This window comes from Neomonachus schauinslandi, chromosome 5, assembly GCF_002201575.2.
Source record: "Neomonachus schauinslandi chromosome 5, ASM220157v2, whole genome shotgun sequence".
Classification (NCBI taxonomy): Eukaryota; Metazoa; Chordata; class Mammalia; order Carnivora; family Phocidae; genus Neomonachus; species Neomonachus schauinslandi.
In genome coordinates, this window is record NC_058407.1 from 92252510 (window position 1) to 92274568 (window position 22059).

The 22059-nt window shown below is 38.4% G+C and overlaps 2 protein-coding genes and 1 non-coding gene across 3 annotated transcripts in view; 2 read left to right on the forward strand and 1 right to left on the reverse strand.

Annotated features, from left to right (window-relative positions):
• LRP6 (LDL receptor related protein 6) overlaps positions 1–22059 on the forward strand; it is a 174612-nt gene that overhangs the window by 36551 nt on the left and 116002 nt on the right. The gene's annotated exons all lie outside the window — the stretch shown is intronic.
• LOC123324932 lies at positions 6634–6740 on the forward strand. Its single transcript, XR_006540110.1, has one exon. It is a non-coding gene; the product is annotated as a U6 spliceosomal RNA (small nuclear RNA).
• On the reverse strand, positions 17848–18315 carry LOC110580732 (bublin coiled-coil protein-like). The gene has a single exon (XM_044915746.1). The coding sequence runs from the start codon at positions 18313–18315 to the stop codon at positions 17848–17850; it is 468 nt and encodes a 155-aa protein (XP_044771681.1).

The window sequence follows — 22059 nt, forward strand, 5'->3', positions numbered from 1 at the left end:
CTGGATTCAGATTGAGTAACACACTAGATTAGGGGTTTGTGAATATTTTGGAAAATTTATTATTTTACCCTTGCCTAATTGTAGACATTATATGCTTTGGAATGTAATAAATTTGTATAATATAAATTTGTATAAAATAGCTGGAATGTAGTCTGTTGGTTGAGGTATTTTTATTTTCTGTCATAAGACATTTTGATGTTTTGAAAACTTAATATTTTCTTTACTTACTGTAATTACTTCCTAATTAAAATAAAGCCTGTCTTCTACCCTTCACTTCATTTAAAATTTATTTTCCAGAAAGTATTGCAGTGAATATCAGGCCAGATACAACAATAAAATTACATTTGTATGGAAACTAGTGAACAGCATATAACAGCCTGGTACTGGTTCATGATTTTTGATGAATAGCAGATGTGAATACTATTGCAAACTGGCGCTGTAACCATATATATCTAATTCTTCAGTATCAAATAAGAATGTTTATCTTCTCTTAAGTCAAAGCCAAAATAGAACCCATTGAAGCCAAAATAAATTAGGGGCCAAATAGACCACATAATTGGAGAGTTAGTAATAATTGTTGCTGAAGAGAGATTTCTTCTATATGAGCCTGTATAGCCTGGCTTTCGAGAAACCACAGGACATATTTATCAAACACTCTTTCATTTCCTAAAGGATACTAAAATTGGCTTTTAAAAATAATGCTGATAAAAAAGCCTTTGCAGAATATATGACACAGCTAGTTGAATTTAGCAACTTTATTGTTAAGTACCTTTAGGTAATCATAGGTTTCTAAGCCAGGTTAACTGCCCAAACACAACAAGTAAGCCAAACCAAACCTACTCCTTAATCTGTGTACCCCAATTATTTTTTATTTTTGGAAAGATAAAGTGATGTAGTCAAGGAGTTTACCTCATAGTCTAATTTTTTTTTTAAAGATTTACTTATTTGAGAGAGCATACGTGTGAGTGAGAGGTTGCAGAGGGAGACAATCTCCAAGCAGAGCCCTACACTGGGCTGGATCCCTACACTGGGCTTGATCCCATGACATTAGACCAGTGACCTCAGCTGAAACCAAGAGTTGGATGCTCAGCCGAGCCACCCAGGCGCCTCAACCTCATGGTCTTAATTTTTAAGTCGCTGATTTAAGGGGGAGGTTTGAAGCCTCAGTGTCAAATATTCCTTGTTCTAATAACAGAAAATGTTTATGTCATATCCTAACAGAGAATATGGAGAATGTTTTTTTCCTCAGGAATCTTCTTTTTTCCCTTGCATCCTGAAATCTCTACTCTGCTACAGTCTGATGTTTTATTCTACTAGTAGATCTTTAAATAAGAAGTTTACACCTTTCTCTTATTGGCTGGTGCCCAATTCCTTTTAAAGATTAATCCTGTATTAAGAATATCAACACCTAGGGCGCCTGGGTGGCTCAGTCGTTAAGCGTCTGCCTTCGGCTCAGGTCATGATCCCAGGGTCCTGGGATCGAGCCCCACATCGGGCTCCCTGCTCTGTAGGAAGCCTGCTTCTCCTTCTCCCACTCCCCCTGCTTGTGTTCCTGCTCTCGCTATGTCTCTCTCTGTCAAATAAATAAATAAAATCTTTAAAAAAAAAAAAAAAGAATATCAACACCTAAATATTGCTCTTTATTAAGTCTGATACTTTAGTATGTCACTCAGGCTTTTAGCAGGTGCCCTTTCTCATAACCCACCTGATTTCTCACAATCTCTTATGCGGCTTAACAATTACAGCCAGACTTTGTATATGTTATATATTTTAGTGCTGGAAATGGCCTTCCCTTCCCTTTCCAATGCATATGTAACTCTTGATGACATATTTGACATTCATTGCTCCCCATGATGCTTTGTATTGGCAGCTCTAGCTCTTTCTGGAAATTTCGAAGTCAGAATTATTTTGAAAAATGAAAAAAATCCCTAAAGGATCCATTTTTGTTTTTAAATTGTATATAATAAATTGATGTGAAAAAATTGGAAAGTTAAAAAAGTTTATTGGGAATTTTTTTTAAGATTTATTTATTTATTTTAGAGTGCACGCAAGCAGGGGGAGGGGCAGAGAGAGAGGGAGAGAATCTGAAGTAGACTTCCTGCTCAGTGCAGAGCCCAACACAGGGCTAAATCCCACAACCGGGAGATCATGACCTGAGCTGAAATCAAGAGTCGGACGCCCAACTGCCTGAGCCACCCAGGTGTCCCGTTTACTGGGGAATTTTTAAAACTCTTTTATAAACTTGTGATTTTTTTAGTTCACATAATCTTTCTGACATGTAAAATGGACCTTTACTTTCTTTTAGTACCTAGATGTCTGTTACATTTGTAGGGATATTTTATCTTTGTACCATGTCTGGATTATACATATTTGAGGGCAGAACATGCTAGTCTTGTCTTGCACTACACTTATACTAAGGGATATAAATTGGTATTCATTTGATAAAGTTAAAATACTGTGACTCAACTTTTTCTCCTCACCTGGCCCAAATAAAGTCCTCAGATAATCATAACCCACGTTACAGAGTAAATCTTCTTTATCTACATTGGATATAGAAGATACTTTGTCTAATCTTGGAGGACAAATCCCATTAGATGTTTTCTTTTCTCTGTCTAGGGTTGTTTTCCTCCCCTCATGCTGAATGATGAGTTTGGGTCTGCAAAATGGTACCATCCTTGAGATTAGCTGCTATAGTTCTCCAACATCACATCCCTGTATAGCGTCCTCTCAGCAGGGCTCAGTAGCTTCCACTCCTTTTGGATCAGCTTCATTGATGCATCCTTGAGTGCCATGAATGCTTCTCTCCTGACTCTCTAGGAGTAAAATTGCCATTTTACTGCACTCCTTGGAGAAGGACAAAGTCTGATAAGGCAGATTCTGAGCCTGAAGCCTAGGGAAAAATATTGTGTGACTGCTGTGGAGAAGACCCAGAGCCTCATTATGCTGTCAGGTCATTGCATTACTGGAGACACTCACTTGTTAAATTTTAGGAATAACATTTATTTATTATGGATACATAATAAATTACGGATAAATAAATTATGGATACATAATTTAGCTGCCTTTGGGAGAATGTACCAATTGAGGATTTGGTACCAATCTTACCAGTACAAATGAGCACCAAGCTTTATAGAACAGCAAACTGAAACAGGGCTTTGTCTTTTTTTTTAAAGATTTTATTTATTTATTTGAGACAGAGAGAATGACAGAGACAGAGAGCACATGAGAGGGGGGAGGGTCAGAGGGAGAAGCAGGCTCCCTGCCGAGCAGGGAGCCCAATGCGGGACTCGATTCCGGGACTCCAGGATCATGACCTGAGCCGAAGGCAGTCGCTTAACCAACTGAGCCACCCAGGCGCCCTTTTTTTTTTTCTTTTAATAAACTTTTTTTGAGAGCAGTTTTTGGTTCATAGCAAAATTGAATGGAACAAAATATTTCTAATTCTTCCCTTCTGTAATAAAAGTTTTTATTTCATAATCACTTTATTCCTTCTCTAATGCTTTTCCTTTCTTTAATGTAGACCTATGTTTCTTACTTATATCATTTTTCCTTCTCTCTGCAGAACTTCTTGCAAGACAAGTCTATAGGCAATAAATTCCCTCAATTTTTGTTTGAGAACATCTTTTTTCACTTTTGAAGAATAATTTTGCAGGGTACAGAATTCTAGCTTGGTAGGTTTTCCCTCTTTCACTTTCTCAATATTTTACTCCAATCTCTTCTTGCTTGCATGGTTTCTGAGGAGAAGTCAGATGTCATTCTTATCCTTGCACCTCTGTATATGAGGTGTTTTTTTTTTTCCCAAGATTTTTTTTCTGTATCTTTGCTTTTCTAGAGTTTGAATATGATATGCTAAGGTTTTTGTTTGTTTTTTGTATTTATGCCGCTTTGCTCTTCTGTGAACTTCTTGGATCTGTGGATTGGTATCTGACATTTGAAGAAATTCTAAGTTTATCACTGCTTCAAATATTCCTTTTTTTTCTTTTCCTTCTGGTATTCTCTCTTTTTTTTTAAAGATTTTATTTGACAGAGAGAGCACAAGCAGAAGGAGAGAGAGGGAGAAGCAGGCTCCCTGCTGAGCAAGGAGCCTGATGTGGGACTCGATCCCAGGACCCTCGGATCATGACCCGGGCCGAAGGCAGCTGCTTAACCGACTGAGCCACCCAGGCATCCCTCCTTCTGGTATTCTCATCATGCATATGTTATATCTTTTGTAGTTATCCCATAGTTCTTGGATATTCTCTTCTGTTTCCCAACCCCTACCCCCCATCTTTTTTTCTCCTTGGCTATTTCTATGGATATATCTGTAAGGGCAGAGATTCTTTCCTCAGCTGTGTCCCTTCTACTAATGAGTCCATTAAAGGTCTTCATTTGGGAAACCTGGGTGGCTCAGTCAGTTAAGCATCTGCCTTCGGCTCCGGTCATGACCCCAGGGTCCTGGGATCGAGTCCCGCTTTGGGCTTCTTGCTCAGCGGGGAGCCTGCTTCTCCCTCTGCCTGCCGCTCCCTCTGCTTGTGCCCTCTCTCTCTCTCTCTCTGACAAATAAGTAAAACTTTTCTCTTTAAAAAAAAAAAAAGGGCATTCATTTCTGTTATAGTGTTTTAGATCCCCAGCATTTTTTTGGTGCTTAGAATTTCCAGCTCAATGGTCATATTATTCATCTGTTCTTATATGTTGCCTATCTTTTCCATTAGAGTCCTTAGCATATTAATCATGGTGGTTTAAAATTCATACTCTGATAATTCCAACATCCCTACCATATCTGAGTCTGTTTCTGATGCTTGCCTTGTCTCTTCAAGATTTTTTTCCCTTTAGTTATGCCTTATAATTTTTTGTTGAAAGCTGGCCATGATATACTGGGTAAAAGGAATTGTAGTAAATAGGCCTTTAGCAATGTGTTGAGGTGTTGGAAGAGGAAAAGCATTCTATAATTCTGTGATTAGGTCTCAGTCTTTTAGTGAGCCTGTGCTCCTGAGCTGTGAGCCTCACAAATGCTTCTCAGTTTGTTTTACCCCCTTGGTGGGGCAGGATGGCTGCAGGATGCTGGAGTTGGGGAATTCCCTTCCCTTAGGTCAGTTAGGCCCTGGTAAAATCCCAACTGGTTAGGCTCTGGTAAAATTGTTTTTCTTGAGGACAGGCCTTGTTAAGAAGAATAAAATGTACTGATGTATTTAAAAACGGCTAGCTTATTCTTCCCCCTGCTGGAAGCATGAATTGATCTTCATTGTGAGAACCTGTTAGAGTTCTTGGAGGTAAAACTTACAAAAGTGTGAGGGCCCCCTCATGACTGGTTCCCTCAGGAATTTTTAACTTTCAAATTTGTCCACACTAAGCCTCTTGCAAGTCAAATATAGTTCAGGTTTTCCTACCCTGGTACTGGTTCCCATGGAGGTTTCTGTTTATAGGTTTCTGCTCTTGTAAGTTGTGACTCTCTGGATTTGCTTGTCTGTCTCCAGTTTTGAGGGCAGCAATTTGCTCTGTATCCCTACTTCTCTGATGGATCTAAAAATTGTTGATTTTTCAGTTTGTTCAGGTTTTTGCTTGTCATTAGAATGGAGTGATGGCTTCTCAACTGCTTGTATGCTGGACTGTGTTACTTTTTTGCATTGAAAATCTGAATACATGAAGCATGGGAAGAAAATAATATATCTGTTAACTAGAAGGATCTTACATAGTATAGTCTGGAATTTTAATTTTGATAGATGAGTTCTGGGAATATTCAGAGGTTTTTATCTGGATTGGGGCAGGCTTTCAGGAATAGAACCTATATACTCTTATGTCTTATTTATATCCTCAAATTCCCTGAACCGTTGGTATTGGATCTAATAATACTGTTATTTATTAAAATAGTTTACAGTAAGCAAATACTGTTTAGACTGACCTTGTTTAAAAATCTTTATAGTGAGACTGAGCTGAGTAAGTGACTCTACATCATCTCAGTTTATATATAGGAAGACCAAAGTGGAAGTGAAATCAGTAGAATGAATTTGTCTTTATAAGCTTTCATTACTTTATTAATGATAGAAGTGTAAGTGAAACTCTCCAAACTTGGTTGTAGGGGCGCCTGGGTGGCTCAGTCATTAAATGTCTGCCTTCAGGGGTGCCTGGGTGGCTCAGTCGTTAAGCGTCTGCCTTCGGCTCAGGTCATGGTCCCAGGGTCCTGGGATCGAGCCCCGCATCAGGCTCCCTGCTCCGCGGGAAGCCTGCTTCTCCCTCTCCCACTCCCCCTGCTTGTGTTCCCTCTCTCGCTATGTCTCTCTCTGTCAAATAAATAAATAAAATCTTTAAAAAAAAAAAAACTTCGTTGTAAAATAAGATGAAATCTGTTTTCTTAAATAACTGTAGCATTGTTTTATTCAAAGCCTAATCAGGAGCAGACAACTGTTAGTAATCTGGAAGCAAAGTTTTCTGAAATGAGTCTCCTCAGAGGTTGTGAAAAAAGTAGAATGTGCATGGAGATAAGACTACAAACATGTAAACTCTGTATCTTGTTTAGTAGAATTGAAGATGGCTTTGGAAATGTGTGTGTTTGCCTGAAGTATGAGTGGTAAAATCATTTATAAGATGTTTTATATTTATGGAAGATGAGAAGCATCATAAAAACACACTGTACATTTGTCAAGACCCCTAGATCTTGTGCTCGCTTTGGCAGCACATATACTAAAATTGGAACGATACAGAGAAGATTAGCATGGCCCCTGCGCATGGATGACATGCAAATTCATGAAGCGTTCCATATTAAAAAGAAAAAAAAAAAAGACCCCTAGATCTTTACCTCAGAAAGTGAACCTTAATGTATGCAAAATTAAAAAAAAATCATTTAGGAGTTTGGGGGATCCCAGGATATATTGCAGATTGAAACAGAAGAATCTAATTCTCTTAGAAATTATGAAAGAATCTCACTGCATAGAGTTGGGGAGGAAAGGTACTGACCTAATTAACTTTGGAAATGCATGGAACCTGCAAGACTAAAGGCAAAAGGAACTGCATATAAGCAGTGTACTCTAGTTGTCAATGTTGCTTCCCATAGAGGTACAATGAACAATTCTGATTGCATACTAGAATGAAACAAATAAAATAGATGGTATGTGGTGGGAACCTGGTTTCTTACTATTGGAGTGGGAAGTTACAGATAAACAATGAGGGGAGGCTAGAATGAACTTACGGTAGTGGGTTAGAATTGAAGACATCAGTATGAGCTCATATTTAACTTAATATACAGTGTACGTTTTAAATGAGTTTAGTTCATTAACTTCAAAGCAATCAAAAGTAAAAATTTCAGCCCTGGAGTAAATGCACAGTTTTTTTATAATTAAGGTAGGACTAGTAGAGAAGTATGTTATAGTTAATATTTTCAGCCTTTGGTTTAAAAAGTATTGTAGGATTTGTCACGTCTCACAGAATGTGGGAGAGTCCTAAGTCCAAACATGTGTATTACCATATTGTTGAATGACTTCTGATATGAGGGAGATTTGTATTGATACAAACAAATACGTAACCCTTGATCATAGAGTAATGATTATATTTTGCAGTATTTGTAATTTTATTTAAATTACTGTTAAATTTATGTGGTATGCTGCTTGCTTCTCTTTCATTCCCAAGAGGAGACACAGAAACAGAGTTTCAATGTAGGTAATGCTTGTACCTAATTTTTTTTTTTTAAGATTTTATTTTTTTATTTGACAGAGAGACAGTGAGAGAGGGAACACAAGAAGCGGGAGTGGGAGAGGGAGAAGCAGGCTTCCCGCCGAGCAGGGAGCCCGACACGGGGCAGGACCCTGGGATCATGACCTGAGCCGAAGGCAGACGCTTAACGACTGAGCCACCCAGGCGCCCCGCTTGTACCTAATTTTCAATTAAACAGTTTGTGGCAGGACTTGTAGAATGGCCATTTTCAAGTCCTCGTGGGAGGCTGAGATAAATGACTATAGCGTGCCATACAAGGGCTTGGGAAAATACAGGCCCTGTTTTTTCTTTTGATGAAATGAAGGGCTTGAATAAAATAATTAGGGAAATATTTCTTAAAAACCTTGGAGCATCTTTGTAATTTGTATTATGCTTAGCTAATGGCATGAATGCTTACCACATTTTCTGGGAGAATGATTTAAAATACTTTATCTTGGTGTTGGACTGTGTCAGCTATAATTTTGGGTTCAGAAAATGCAGTCACAATATAATTGAGATTTAATTGATGTTTTTTCTGAATTGATGTAGATTTATCCTAGAAATATTGCTTAGTGTTTCCTAGAGTTGTATATATATTTATTATGTGTTTACTGGGTGTTCTCTGATGTTACAAAGACATATTTATATGGAAAGGTAACAAATACTTTGGTTTTGTTCTCCTGTTACAATAAAGATTCTGATTTAGTTCAGGGTAGAACTTGAGATTTGCTGAGGCTGTTGGTACATGGTCCACATTTTGAGTAGCAAGGGGTGTGCAAAAGTTTTCTAGAAAGGTCCAGATTATAAATATTTTAGTCTTTGTGGGCCATGTATGGTCTCTGTTGGATGTTCTTTTTTCTTTTCTTTTCTGTCTTTTTTTTTTACAACCTTTAAAAATATAAAAACCCTTTTTAGCTAGGGTCATACAAAAAGCAAGGCAGGGGTTGGATTTGAACCCCTGACCATAGTTTGCCTATTTTTGCTTTAGAGAAAAGGTGTGTGCATTTAGTTGTTGATATAAGCAAAAATCCTAGAATTGATGTTTGTTGTGACTTTTCTACATTTCAAATTAGCATATGATTTTTCTTTTACATATTAATGAGGTGAATTATCGCTGATGGTTCAGAAGCTGGTTGCTATGGTTGTTTTTTTTTTTTTCCTTAGTTTAATTGGGGTATAATTTTACATACTGTAAAATTCACCCTTTTCAGTGTATCATCATATGAATTTTGACAAATGCATACAATTGTATGTTGCCAAAGATGAAAAAGTTGGACCCTAGTTAAAACAGTAAGGACAGATTTTAATCAGTAATATATTATTGTAACATGGAAAAGAATACAGCATAAATGGAACTCTACTTTGATTTGTACATGGGTAACTGAGTGTTTTAAAGGGAGAATGAGGGAGTAGGGACGGGGTGAGCAGGGGTTCAGTAGAGTCAGGGGAGTGATAAATTACAAAAAGCTGGAAGGGGAGATTGGTCTATGTGAAACCATCTGGGTTGGCTAACTGGCACTTATCAGAGGCTCCTCCCCTCCCACAGAGATGGGCAGACAGGGGCCCTATGTTCAGGTGTTGGCTGGAACAAACAGTAAATTCTTTTGGCAGCAGTGAGTTTCTCAGGCAGGCACTTTACGAGGGACTAGGGTCATCTTAGGGATGCAGCCTTGAGCTGTTAGAAACTGTTAGTATTTTGTTCAAGTCTTTTTTGGCCAAAGTTGAGGCCTAGCTGAGAGACTCAGTGGAGCCTGGCTAGAGTTCAGTCAGAGTCTCTTTGTCTGTATCAGCACCACAATTGAGATACAGAACTGTTCCATCACCCCCCAAAATTTCCTTATGCTTTTTTGTACTTACCTTCTTGCCCCCACTCTCAGCTCCTTGAAGTTACTGACTTGTTTTCTGTTCTGTAGTTTTCTGGAATGTCATACGAGTGGAATCATACAGTATGTATAGCCTTTTGAGATTGGCTTTTTTGACTCAGCATAATACGTTTGAGGTTTATCTATGTTGTGTGTATCAGTACTTTTGTTGTGGCTGAGCAGTATGTATTACAGTTTGTCTCTCCATTAATTAGTTCAAGAACATTTGGGTTGTTTCCAGTTTGGGCAATTAAAAATAAAGCTGCTATAACTATTTGTATGCGGGTTTTTGTGTGAACCTAAGTTTTTATTTCTCTTTCATTACTCTTGGGTAAATACCCAGGAGTCAGATTGCTGGGTTCTGTGGTAACTATAATTAACTTTATAAGAAGCTGAAATTTTGCCAAAGTGGCTATACCATTTTTTATTCCCACTAGCAGTGTATGGGAGCTCGAGTAACTTTGCATCCTCACCAGTACTTGAAATTGTCAGTTTCCTTTATGCTATTCTTATATGTATGCAGTGGTATCTCATATGTGTGTGTGTGTTTTAAACACTGTCACATCAGCTTTATTATTCAGAGCCACTTTGCAGAATTCAGAGTATACAGCATATTCATTTCATAGGTTGTTTACAATTATCATTCTAGAGATACCAAAGGAAGATTCAAGTATAAATGCAGTGGAGTCTGAGCCTTGCCATACGCTGCTTCTATGCATTGAGGGTGGTGTTTCCCAGCTTGGGGGGCAGATGGCCCCCATTCTCAGGGCTGATTAATCCCTGGGTAAATTCACCAACTTAGGCTCTCCCTGGGTTGGCATATAAGTCAGGATATGGCTAGTAAAACATAAACTACTCTAGGTTTTTTAGACAGGAACATTTAAAAAATTATATTCCATAATTATATTATTTAAAAATATAGTACTTGGGGTACCTGGGTGACTCAGTAGGTTAAGCATCTGACTCTTGATTTCTGCTCAGGTCATGATCTCAGGGTCATGAGATTGAGCCCCCCATCAAGCTCTGCACTGGGCATGGAGCCTGCAGATTCTCTCTCCATCTCTCTTTGGGTCTTCCCCCATTCCCCTGCCCCATGAGTACCCTCTCCCCCCGCAAAATACAGTTCTTTCTAAAGCTTTTAAATTTAGCCTACAGATCTTATTTTTTAAATTGTAGTATAGTTGACATAAAATATGATAAAGTTTGAAGTGTATAGCATAGTGATTCAACAATTACATACATTATTGAAATGCCTACTGTGATAAGTGTAGTTACCATCTGTCGACATACAAAGTTATTTCAGTATTACGGATTATATTCCTTATGCTATACTTTTCATCCCTGTGACTGACTTATTTATTAACTGTAAGTTTATAATTCTTAATCCCCTTCACCTATTTTGCTCATGTCCCCCTCCCTAAAACCACTCTGACTTTTGACACCAGTTGCAGATTGGGGGTCCACAGGACTAACTTTCGGGTCAGTAATTTACTAGGACTCTCAGAATTCACTGAAAGTTGTTATATGCTAGTTATGGTTTATTTCAATACGAATAAAAATCAGCCAGGGAAAGAGGTGCACAGGACAGGGTCCACGAGAGTTCCAAATGCAGAGCTTCTAGTTGTCTTCTCCCAGTGGAGTTAGTTGTGTGGACAGCGTTTACTTCTCCTGCGCTGTGTGACAACATGCAGAGTAATGCCAACCAGGTCATTACTTCCTGCTTGGCTGACTTTAGTCTCTAGCCCCTCTAGAGATTGGACTTAATACTGAGTGGCCCAAAGCTCCTACTATAAATCACATTGTTGGCCTAGACTATCTGAGGTGGCTCATGGCCTCAGATAAACAAAAAGACTATCTTCAGACAGAGTCTAAAAGACTCTTATCAATGAGGATAGTCCAGGGGTTTAGAAATTACCTCTCACTGGCTGAGGGCAAAGACCAGACCTCTCCTAGGGCAAGGTTAATCATTTACTGCATATATGTGTTTAGAAGTATATTGGTTAATTTCCAAATTTTTAGGATTTTGTAGATAATGTCCTCTTACAGGGGCTAGTCTAATTCTCTTGTGGCCAGAGAACATGCTATATATGATTTCCGTTCTTTGTTGCATGGCCCATATTCTTGTGAATATTCTATATGTACTTGAGAAGACTATTTATTCTGCTGTTCTGGAGTGTTTCCTTTTCCTGTGCAGTGCAGTAATTTTTGTCTTAAGATTAGAATTTTTTGGTCTTTGAGAATTTTAGAGAGTTTACCAGTAGGTATGTGGGCTGTGTCCTCCCTTTGCCTCCCACCTGGGAAAGATAAATTTATTCTTTTGATCTTAGTAGTAGTTGTATCTTACTCAGGTTTCTAAAAACTTGTCCTGATACAGTTTTGTAAGCTCATGTTTTTCCTATGCTTTTCTCTGTGGTGTTGTTTTTTTTTTTAAATACTTTGGGGATCTCTTTTCCCTTTATTTTTCTTAGAGTTTCTTTGGATTAGCTCTTTACTTTTCATTCTTTTAGCTTTTAGTAATTTAAACGTCTTTAGTACTGTTTTTACCTGTACTTCAAAGTTTCATTATTTGCATCTAATGCTTCAGTAATAATATAATAGATTTCTTTGAATTGTGTTTTATTTTTTAGAAATGTGAATCTTAATTTCCAGACAGACAGATACGGGGTTTTTTTCCTAGTTATTATTTCTAGGTTAATTAATTACATTTACTCTGCAACATGTGTATTAGTCCTATGCTTAAGGTTTGCATTATGGTCCATTGTGTGGTTTTATTTATTTATTTATTTATTAAATTAAATTTTTTTTTTTAAGAGTTTATTTATTTGACAGAGAGAGAGAGCGCGCAAGAGCAGGAACACAAGCAGGGGGAGCGGGAGAGGGAGAAGCAGGCTTCCTGCCGAGCAGGGAGCCCGATGCGGGACTCGATCCCAGGACCCTGGGACCATGACCTGAGCTGAGGGCAGATGCTTAATGACTGAGCCACCCAGGTGCCCCAGTGTGTGGTTATATTTAAAAAATATTCCATGTGGGGCGGCTGGCTGGCTGGCTCAGTCAGTGGAATATGCGGCTCTTGCTGTCAGGGTTGTGAGTTCAAATCCCACTTTGCGTGTAGAGTTACTAAGAAAAAAATTAAAAATCTTCAAAAAAATATTCCATGTGTGCTTGAAAAGACTGTATATTTTGTGTTCTAGATATGTCCATTAAATCAAACTTGTTTGTACTGTTGAAATTTTCTGATTCCTGATTTTTAAGTCTCTGATTTATTGTTAAGAGAAGTGCGTTAAAAAATCTTACACTTGGTAATTAATTTGACAATTTCTTTTTATAGATATGCCTATTTTGCTTTATGTGCATTGAGGCTGTTTTTTGAAATACAGGTAGATAAGGAATTTTCTTCCTAATGTACTTGATACCATTATTTAGTGACTATTGCTACTACTGCATTTTGCCATAGAGTCCATTCTGTTAGGTATCACTCGCTATATCTACTTTCTTGTAAGTTTTTGCATCATATATAGTGTTCCATCTTTTTACATTCTGTGTGTTTATATTTTCTAGGTGTTTCTTTTTTAAGTAGCATGTAGTTGGAGTTTTTGGTTTGATTTTAAACCCATCATTAAAAATGTATCTTCTAGGGGCACTTGGGTGGCTCAGTTGGTTAAGTGTCTGCCTTTGGCTCAGGTCATGATCCCAGGGTCCTGGGAGTAAACCCGGCATCGGGTCCCTGCTCAGCGGGAGAGTTTGCTGCTGCTTCTCCCTCTGCCTCTCCTCCCTGCTTTTGCTCTCTCTCATTCTCTCTCTCAAATAAATAAATAAAATCTTCAAAAAAAAATAAATAAAATGTCTTCTACTGAAGCTTTTTTCAGTCCTTTTACAACTTGTGCTTATTGTAATTGCTAATATAGCTGTATTCATATCTGACGTGATTTATTTTGAGTTCCTTCTATTCTGCCCATTTTTTTTCTTTCATGTCTTTCTTATTGATTATATTTTGTCAGTTTTTTCCCTTCTACAAATTTGCAGTCTTTTTGAGAATTAAAAAAAATATCTTATTTGGAAAATTTTTTTAAATTCTGGGACTTTTTAGTATGTACACTTAGGAAGTTCTTAGTATACTTTACCTCTGTTTATTACCTTCCTGGCTCATATATTATCATTATCTTGAGTTTAGGTTCTGCTTCCTTGTTTCTAACCCATAAAACATTATTTTTAAAATTTAGATTTATCATTCTATCTTGCATGTTAGAACTTCTGTTTGGGATAATTTTTCTAAATCTTTAGAATTTCCTTTAGTGAAGTCCTGTTGGGGGCAGACTCTCTCAGGCTTTGTTTATCTGAATCTACCTTTATTTTGCCTTTGTTTTCAATTTTTTTGTATAGGATATAATTCCAGGTCAACAGATATTTTATCTTACCATGTTAACGGTATTATTCTGTTGTCTGATGGCTTTCTTTGTTGTTGTTGAAGCTATCCACTATTACCATTCCTCTCTGATTACAGTTTTAGTGTGATTTATCTAGTTTTTAAAAAGTTTATCTAGATTCTTTTATTATGCCAATTGGTATTTGGTTTCTTGATTCTGTGGACTGATGTCTTTCATCAGTTCTAGAAACTCTTCTAAAATATTGCTTTTACATTATTTTTCTTTTCGTAAAGAACTCTAACTAGACATTTGTTTTCCTCACTCTTCTCTTTTAACCTCTCTTTCATGAATCCATTTCTTCCTCTGTGTATTTAGCACTAGAGATTATCCAGAATTATCTTCATGTTCTTTAATTATCTCTTTATTATAGTCAGGTATTTCTACCATTTCCGTGTACGTGTGTGTGTGTTTTCCTTTTAGTTTACCCATTGAGAGTGTTTAAGTTGGGGTTTCTGGCATTATGTGTATTCTCTCATCTAAGGGTGCTACCTTGTATAGATTATAGAGACCATCTCTCCTTCAGCACTAGATTACTTTTCTGTTTTTCCTTTCTGTATTTTCTGTGCTCAGAATATTTGCTTTAATTTTTATGGGTACAGACATGCATTTAAAATATTTTTATAGTTTTATCTGTCATTTTTTAGGTGCTCTTTAATAGGAAGGTTTCTCTGGGCTTCTAGTCTGTCATTTTGCCAAAAACAGATTTTATAAGTTTTTTTTGTCCTCTCCCTTCCCCAATATTTAATCTACTATTTCTTTTCTTTACGATTTCATATGTTGCACTGTTTCTAATACTGAGAAGCATTAAGTATGTTCAGCTTCTCCTTTTTTTATGTTTTAGCTTTTTTTTTTTTTAAAGATCTTATTTATTTGAGAACGAGGGAGAGAGCACGAGCAGTGGGGAGGTTCAGAGGGAGAGTGACAAGGAGACTCCCTGCTGAGCAGGGAGCCCAATGTGGGGCTTGATCCCAGGACCCCAGGATCATGACCTGAGCCGAAGGCAGACCCTTAACCAACTGAGTCACTTAGGCACCCCATACGGTTTAGTTTTTTTGTGTATTTTAAACACTCATAAACTTACATTTCATACCTACAAAAAAGATAAAAAGAATTACATAATGAACAATGGTATGCCTACTATACAAGCTAAGCAATAGAGTATTACCAGTACAATTTGCTCTTCATACTGGTTGCCTCCTTGCTTGCACCATACATCATATTTAATTCTTTATTTTTGGAGATGTGAAGTAGAGTGAGACTCTCAAAGAACCTCCCACCATGAGTTTTAAAAATCGATACTGATTTCTAATTTGATAAATTTTGAGAGTTGGATTAGAAATTAATTCGTAGTCCGCTCCCATTTTCTTTTTGTCAGTTATTTCAACTGAAGGAAAAAGTTTAGCTTTCAGATGATTTTGTCCTTCTTTTCTACATGCTTCCCATCCGTGGTAGATTAATGAATGCCTACTGAAACATTCTGTTCAGCTTTTTAAGTGGTGTTTATGTAGAATTCATTAACAAATTAGTATCTTACCCATTGCTTTGTGTTCTTTTGCAAACTAAATCTTTGTGAAATGAGCCTATTTAAAATATATGTTTCTGGGGCGCCTGGATGGCTTAGTCGTTAAGCATCTGCCTTCGGCTGAGGTCATGATCCCAGGGTTCTGGGATCAAGCCCCGCATCGGGCTCCCTGCTCAGTGGGAAGCCTGCTTCTCCCTCTCCCACTCCCCCTGCTTGTGTTCCCTCTCTCGCTCTGTCTCTCTCTGTCAAATAAATAAATAAAATCTTTAAAAATATATAAATAAAAAAATAAAATATATGTTTCTGATGTTTTAAAAAATAAGTATTAAATAACCATTTCTGTTTTGTTTTTTCTGTGGTTACCTTAAAGTTTTTTTCTTTGACTTGTTCGACTCCAGGGTGAAATTAGGAGTAACTTATTCTTGCCTTTTGGCCCTAGATAGTATCTAGGTAGCTCTAAAATTAGCACCATTATCAGAAGACTGGAGATCTTCTAGATTGTATTTCACCCTGATTTTTGGAGTCTCAGAAAGAAATGGACTCTTGTCAAAGGGTCTTAATGTCTCCCCGACCTCCACAAAGAGTGGGTTGGCTTTAGGATGTGTCTGTCTACCGTGGGTGTCTGATTAAGGTTGCAGACTTTTCTCTGCTTGATCTATGTGGATTTGAAAAAGAGAGTAATAAGTGATGACTTTTATTTTCATGAGTGTTTAAACACTTGGAAGTATACCAGTTTTCCCTGGTGAAATCTCAGAATTATTAGTTGCTTTTTGAGTAAGGCAGTTTTGTTAAAGGCTTCTTTTTTTTAATTTTATTATTTTTTTTAAGATTTTATTTATTCATCTGACAGAGAGATAGAGAGAGAGCACAAGTAGGCAGAGGCAGCAGAGGGAGAGGGAGAAGCAGGCTCCCCACCGAGCAGAGAGCCCGACGCGGGGCTCGATCCCAGGACCCTAGGATCATGACCTGAGCCGAAAGCAGCCGCTTAACCGACTGAGCCACCCAGGCGCCCCATGTTGGCTTCTTAAATATTGATCTCCTACTTGACTGGACCTACTGAAGTACAAAACAAAAAAATTATAATTATTTTAAAAAATGTTAGTTTTGTGATCTTTTTCACACTTTAGTTAGCATAGCTAAGGGTAGATGCAAGTCACCCAGTGTCAAAGTAATACAATGTCAAAGTGACTATTTATATTGTATATATTTTTATGAAAATCATAGGTAACTTAACGTGCCTTTTTTTTTTAAGCATTTTGACAGCATGTTCTAAACTGAGAATAAGAGCTCTAAAGGGATATGTATTATTTTCTTTTTTTTTTTTTTTAAAGATTTTTTATTTATTCATTTGAGACAGGGAGATACAGAGAGAGAGAGAGCGCATGAGCAGGGGGAGAGGCAGAGGGAGAGGGAGAAGCAGGCTTCCCGCCGAGCAGGGAGCCCGATGCGGGGCTCGATCCCAGTACCCTGGGATCATGACCTGAGCCGAAGGCAGCCGCTTAACCATCTGAGCCACCCAGGCGCCCTTTGGGATATATATTATTTTCATTTGTTCATATCCTGTAAGTAAAATGACTCTCATGTGTGTAAGATCTTCAGTGAATAAGCAAACTTAAAACTCCATTGAGGGTTGCCAGTAAATATTTTTATATGTAAAGAATTGGAATCTAAAAGTTTGGAAATTTGTAATAAAGATTTGAAAATCTATTTTCATCCTTACATATCTTTGGATATTTATACTTAGTACAATTTAAGCAGTAATTGTGAAGTCTAAAAATCCCATTTCTCAAGTTATAAAACTTTTGAGGGAAATATGGAAGACTTGTGTGGGAAGTAATTTATTTGGTGCTTTGCTTCCTTATATAATCTTCCATAGCTGTAAGAGCTACTTATTAACTAATATTTAGGGCCAGCTGGTTAGTGAGTTAAATATATTAACACCAATGTAAAAGAGTGCTGTGGATAAACATGCTTCAGGAAGTCCAGATTCCTCTTCACTCTTTCTAAACCTTAAGTGAGTTAGAATTCTTTGAGGAGCTTTTATTTTTTTAATTTTTAAAAATACTGTTTGTTTTTATTGTTTTATTGTTGTCCACCTGTTAATGCCCAAGCAGAGTGGGGAAGTACCCTGGAATTGGGCACGCAAGCAGGGTGGCTGGTTCACAGGCCTACACCTAACCCCAGGAGAGGATGCCAGGCAGTGGGGGCTGGCTCAGGCACACCAAGGGCAGTACCAGGAGGGTGGCCCAGGCAGGCAGACCCACCAGGGAACCTGTAAGGCCAGCCCTTGAGAAGGTATCTAAGCCAGATGGTGCATGTCCAGGCCAGAGCCTAACCCAGGGAGGCAGTGTTGGGGCTGGTTGGTGGCTCCCAGAGCCTAGGGACTGGCATCTCTAGGGAACTCGCCAAGCTGCTGCTGGAACCCAAGGCATGTCTGCCAGTTGGACTCAAGCAGCTCCTGAAGGCAGACATGGAGGTGGTGGTCCTCTAGGTGGTCCAGACAGGAGTTGATCTGGTCCGCCATGGAGTTGATGGCAGCATATTCTGCTTTCCCAAGGCCATCGTCCTTGCCTTTTGCACCTGCCTCCACCAGCATGCCCAGATCTCCACTGGGGCCCGACACCGTGGGCTCGGATGGAACAAGGGCTGTGCTATGATGGAACGTGCCGACAGCCGGTGCTAGTTGGAAGGTTGAGGAGCTTTTAGACAATATTGTTATGTGCGTCCCAACCCAGACCCATTTAATGAGAATCTCTGATGGAAGAGCCCAAGTTGCTGGTATTTTTAAGAGTTTCTGAAGTCCTTCCCAAATGCTGCCATGATTGAAAATTGGCATCATCATCATCATCACTAGTATTATTGTTATTACTGTGTTTGTGTGTGGAGGGGGGAGCACAGCCTAAGAAACACTGTGCTAAAGAAAACTTGTATTAGTCCATTAAGGCTTCTATAACAAAATACCATTGCTGGTGGCTTATAAACAGCAGAAATTTATTTCTCACACTTCTGGAGGTTGGAAAACCCAAGATCAAGGTGCTGACAGATTTGGTGTCTGGTGAGGGCCTGCTTCCTCCATGACTCTTTTTCACTGAAACCTCACAAGCTAGAAAGGGATAGCTTTCTTGGGCCTTTTCAATAAGGGCAGTAATCCCATTCATGAGGGCTCCACCCTTATGACCTAATCACCCCCAGAATCCCTGCTTCCTAATACCATTACATTGGGAGGTGAGATTTCAACATATGGGTTTGGGGGGTGACCAGACTTTCAGACCATAGCATAATTGTTAATTATATTTATAATTCTAGTTTCTGAATATTCAAGAACTGGTTATGTCATGGTCATTATGTATTGATGATTATTGGGTTTTGAAGTTATGAAAGTGTGAGTAAATCAGACAGGTCGGTTGAGTTTTCTTTCTTTTACACCTCATTATTTCATTGTTTATGGTGACATAAATAGCAAATTTTAATGTTAAGTTGGCTTTTCTGTCTGTCACAGATTGTTCCCTTTATATCAGTTTTCATCAAGATAATGTTTTAGATAAGTGTACAGATGGAAGGTTCAGGATGTAATTTGCCTGATAGTTCTCTGCCAGTCATTCTTATGAATGTTGACATTGGCCCTTAGGAGAGGAGTCCCAGTAGATTGAGGGAAGAGCTGTGAAACTTTTGAAACATGCCATTTGTAAGATGTTGGGATGGGAGGACTTCTAACATATGAGGCTTTGTTGGTAGAAGAGTTGAAGTGACCATCTAAACTTTAGAGTGATGCTTTTGGATGGTGTTGGACCTAAAAATGCATGTTAGTGTTCATAGTTTTAAGTAATAGAAATCCCTGTGGTTTAAACAGAAGAAGTATTTTTAAAGAGGTTATTGGGTTATTCATAAAATTTCCTAAATCGTAGAAGAACCAGGCTTGGAGTCTGTAGCCAGGTACAATGCTAAAAATCATACCACAGACCTGGTCCAGTGATGGCACCGCTGTTAGGTGGCATGTTTACCACTGTTTGTACTCTCACTGACATGAGGCAACAGATACTCCTAAAGCTGCTGCTAGTGCTTCCTTGCAAAACTGGATTAAAGAAGGATGAATTAATTCAAACTGGATTTAACGAGCCTTTGCTATTGCCCCCAACCTCACCAGCAAGGGTTGCTTGTGGTCCTTGCTGCTGCTTCTCTGCTGTTGCTTCCTTCTCTTCTGCCTCCACTTTCTCTTTTTCTCGGTTTGTCTGACAAGCAAAACCCAAATCTTATGCCCCCTGTCCTGACTGCAAGGGAGATTTAGAAAGCAAATAGCTGGTGCTTTCAGGACGTGCCTCTGCCTCATGAAGCAGAGGATTCTTTAAACACAGGAAGGTAGATGAGACACTCTACGGCTCCCTAAAATGCCAGGTATCCACAGCAGACATTTTTGAGTGCATGATTATAGGACCTGTGGATATCTTTGCTATGATTTGTGTATTGTTTCTATTTTTCCCCCTTTTTAGTGTTGAAAAAGTGAATGAGGTATGATGGTGGATATAAAGGAAGACAGTTAACTGTAAATTTTGTAACTGGAATGGGCCCCAGGAATAATATAAGCCAATCTAAAAAAGAAAATACTAATTTTAAGGGTTAATGTTCTTTAGGTAGATGTCATTCTCTGAGAAATCATATTTACTCCTGATAGTGAAACCGATTTCTACCCCCATTAGTCCTCATGAGAAAGCTGCTATGATACCCAGTGACATATGTCTTTGGCATTTGTTCCTGCTGTATCAGGGCAAAGTACAATATAGTAAAAGCAGGTAAGATGAGCTTGAGAAATGGGGAAAAACTGAGAGCTTTTCCCCTACGGTCAGGAACATGGCAGGGATGCCCCCTATCACCACTGCTATTCAACATAGTACTAGGGGTCCTAGCCACAGCAATCAGACAACAAAAAAATAAAAGGCATCCAAATCGGCAAAGAAGAAGTCAAACTCTCACTCTTTGCAGACGATATGATACTTTATGTGGAAAACCCAAAAGACTCCACCCCAAAACTGCTAGAACTCATACAGGAATTCAGTAAAATGGCAGGATATAAAATCAATGCACAGAAATGAGTGGCATTCCTATACACTAACAACAAGACAGAAGAAAGAGAAATTAAGGAGTTGATCCCATTTACAATTGCACCCAAAACCATAAGATACCTAGGAATAAATCTAACCAAAGAGGCAAAGAATCTGTGCTCAGAAAACTATAGAATACTCATGAAAGAAATTGAGGAAGACACAAAGAAATGGAAAAATGTTCCATGCTCATGGATTGGAAGAACAAATGTTGTGAAAATGTCAATGCTACCTAGAGCAGTCTACACATTTAATGCAATCCCTATCAAAATACCATCCACTTTTTTCAAAGAAATGGAACAAATAATCCTAAAATTTGTATGGAACCAGAAAAGACCCCGAATAGCCAGAGGAATGTTGAAAAAGAAAAGCAAAGCTGGTGGCATCACAATTCCGGACTTCACGCTCTATTACAAAGCTGTAATCATCAAGACAGTATGGTACTGGCACAAAAACAAACACATAGATCAATGGAACAGAATAGAGAGCCTAGAAATGGACCCTCAACTCTATGGTCAACTAATCTTCGACAAAGGAAAGAATGTCCAAGGGAAAAAAGTCTCTTCAACAAATGGTGTTGGGAAAACTGGACAGCCACATGCAGAAGAATGAAACTGGACTGTTTTCTTACACCACACACAAAAATAGACTCAAAATGGATGAAAGACCTCAATATGAGACAGGAATCCATCAAAATCCTAGAGGAGAACACAGGCAGCAACCTCTTCGACCTCAGCCGCAGCAACTTCTTCCTAGAAACATTGCCAAAGGCAAGGGAAGCAAGGGCAAAAATGAACTATTGGGACTTCATCAAGATAAAAAGCTTTTGCACAGCAAAGGAAACAGTCAACAAAACCAAAAGACAACCGACAGAATGGGAGAAGATATTTGCAAATGATGTATCAGATAAAGGGCTAGTATCCAGAATCTATAAAGAACTTATTCAACTCAACACCCAAAGAACAAATGATCCAATCAAGAAATGGGCAGAAGACATGAACAGACATTTTTCCAAAGAAGACATCCAAATGGCCAACAGACACATAAAAAAGTACTCAACATTGCTCGGCATCAGGGAAATCCAAATCAAAACCTCAATGAGATACCACCTCACACCAGTCAGAATGGCTAAAATTAACAAGTCAGGAAACGACAGATGTTGGTGGGGATGCAGAGAAAGGGGAACCCTCCTACACTGTTGGTGGGAATGCAAGCTGGTGCAGCCACTCTGGAAAACAGTATGGAGGTTCCTCAAAAAATTGAAAATAGAGCTACCCTATGACCCAGCAATTGCACTACTGGGTATTTACCCCAAAGATACAAATGTAGTGATCCGAAGGGGTACGTGCACCCCAGTGTTTATAGCAGCAGTGTCCACAATAGCCAAAGTATGGAAAGAGCCAAGATGTGCATCGACAGATGAATGGATAAAGAATATGTGGTGTGTGTGTGTGTATATATATATATATATATATATATATATATATATATAT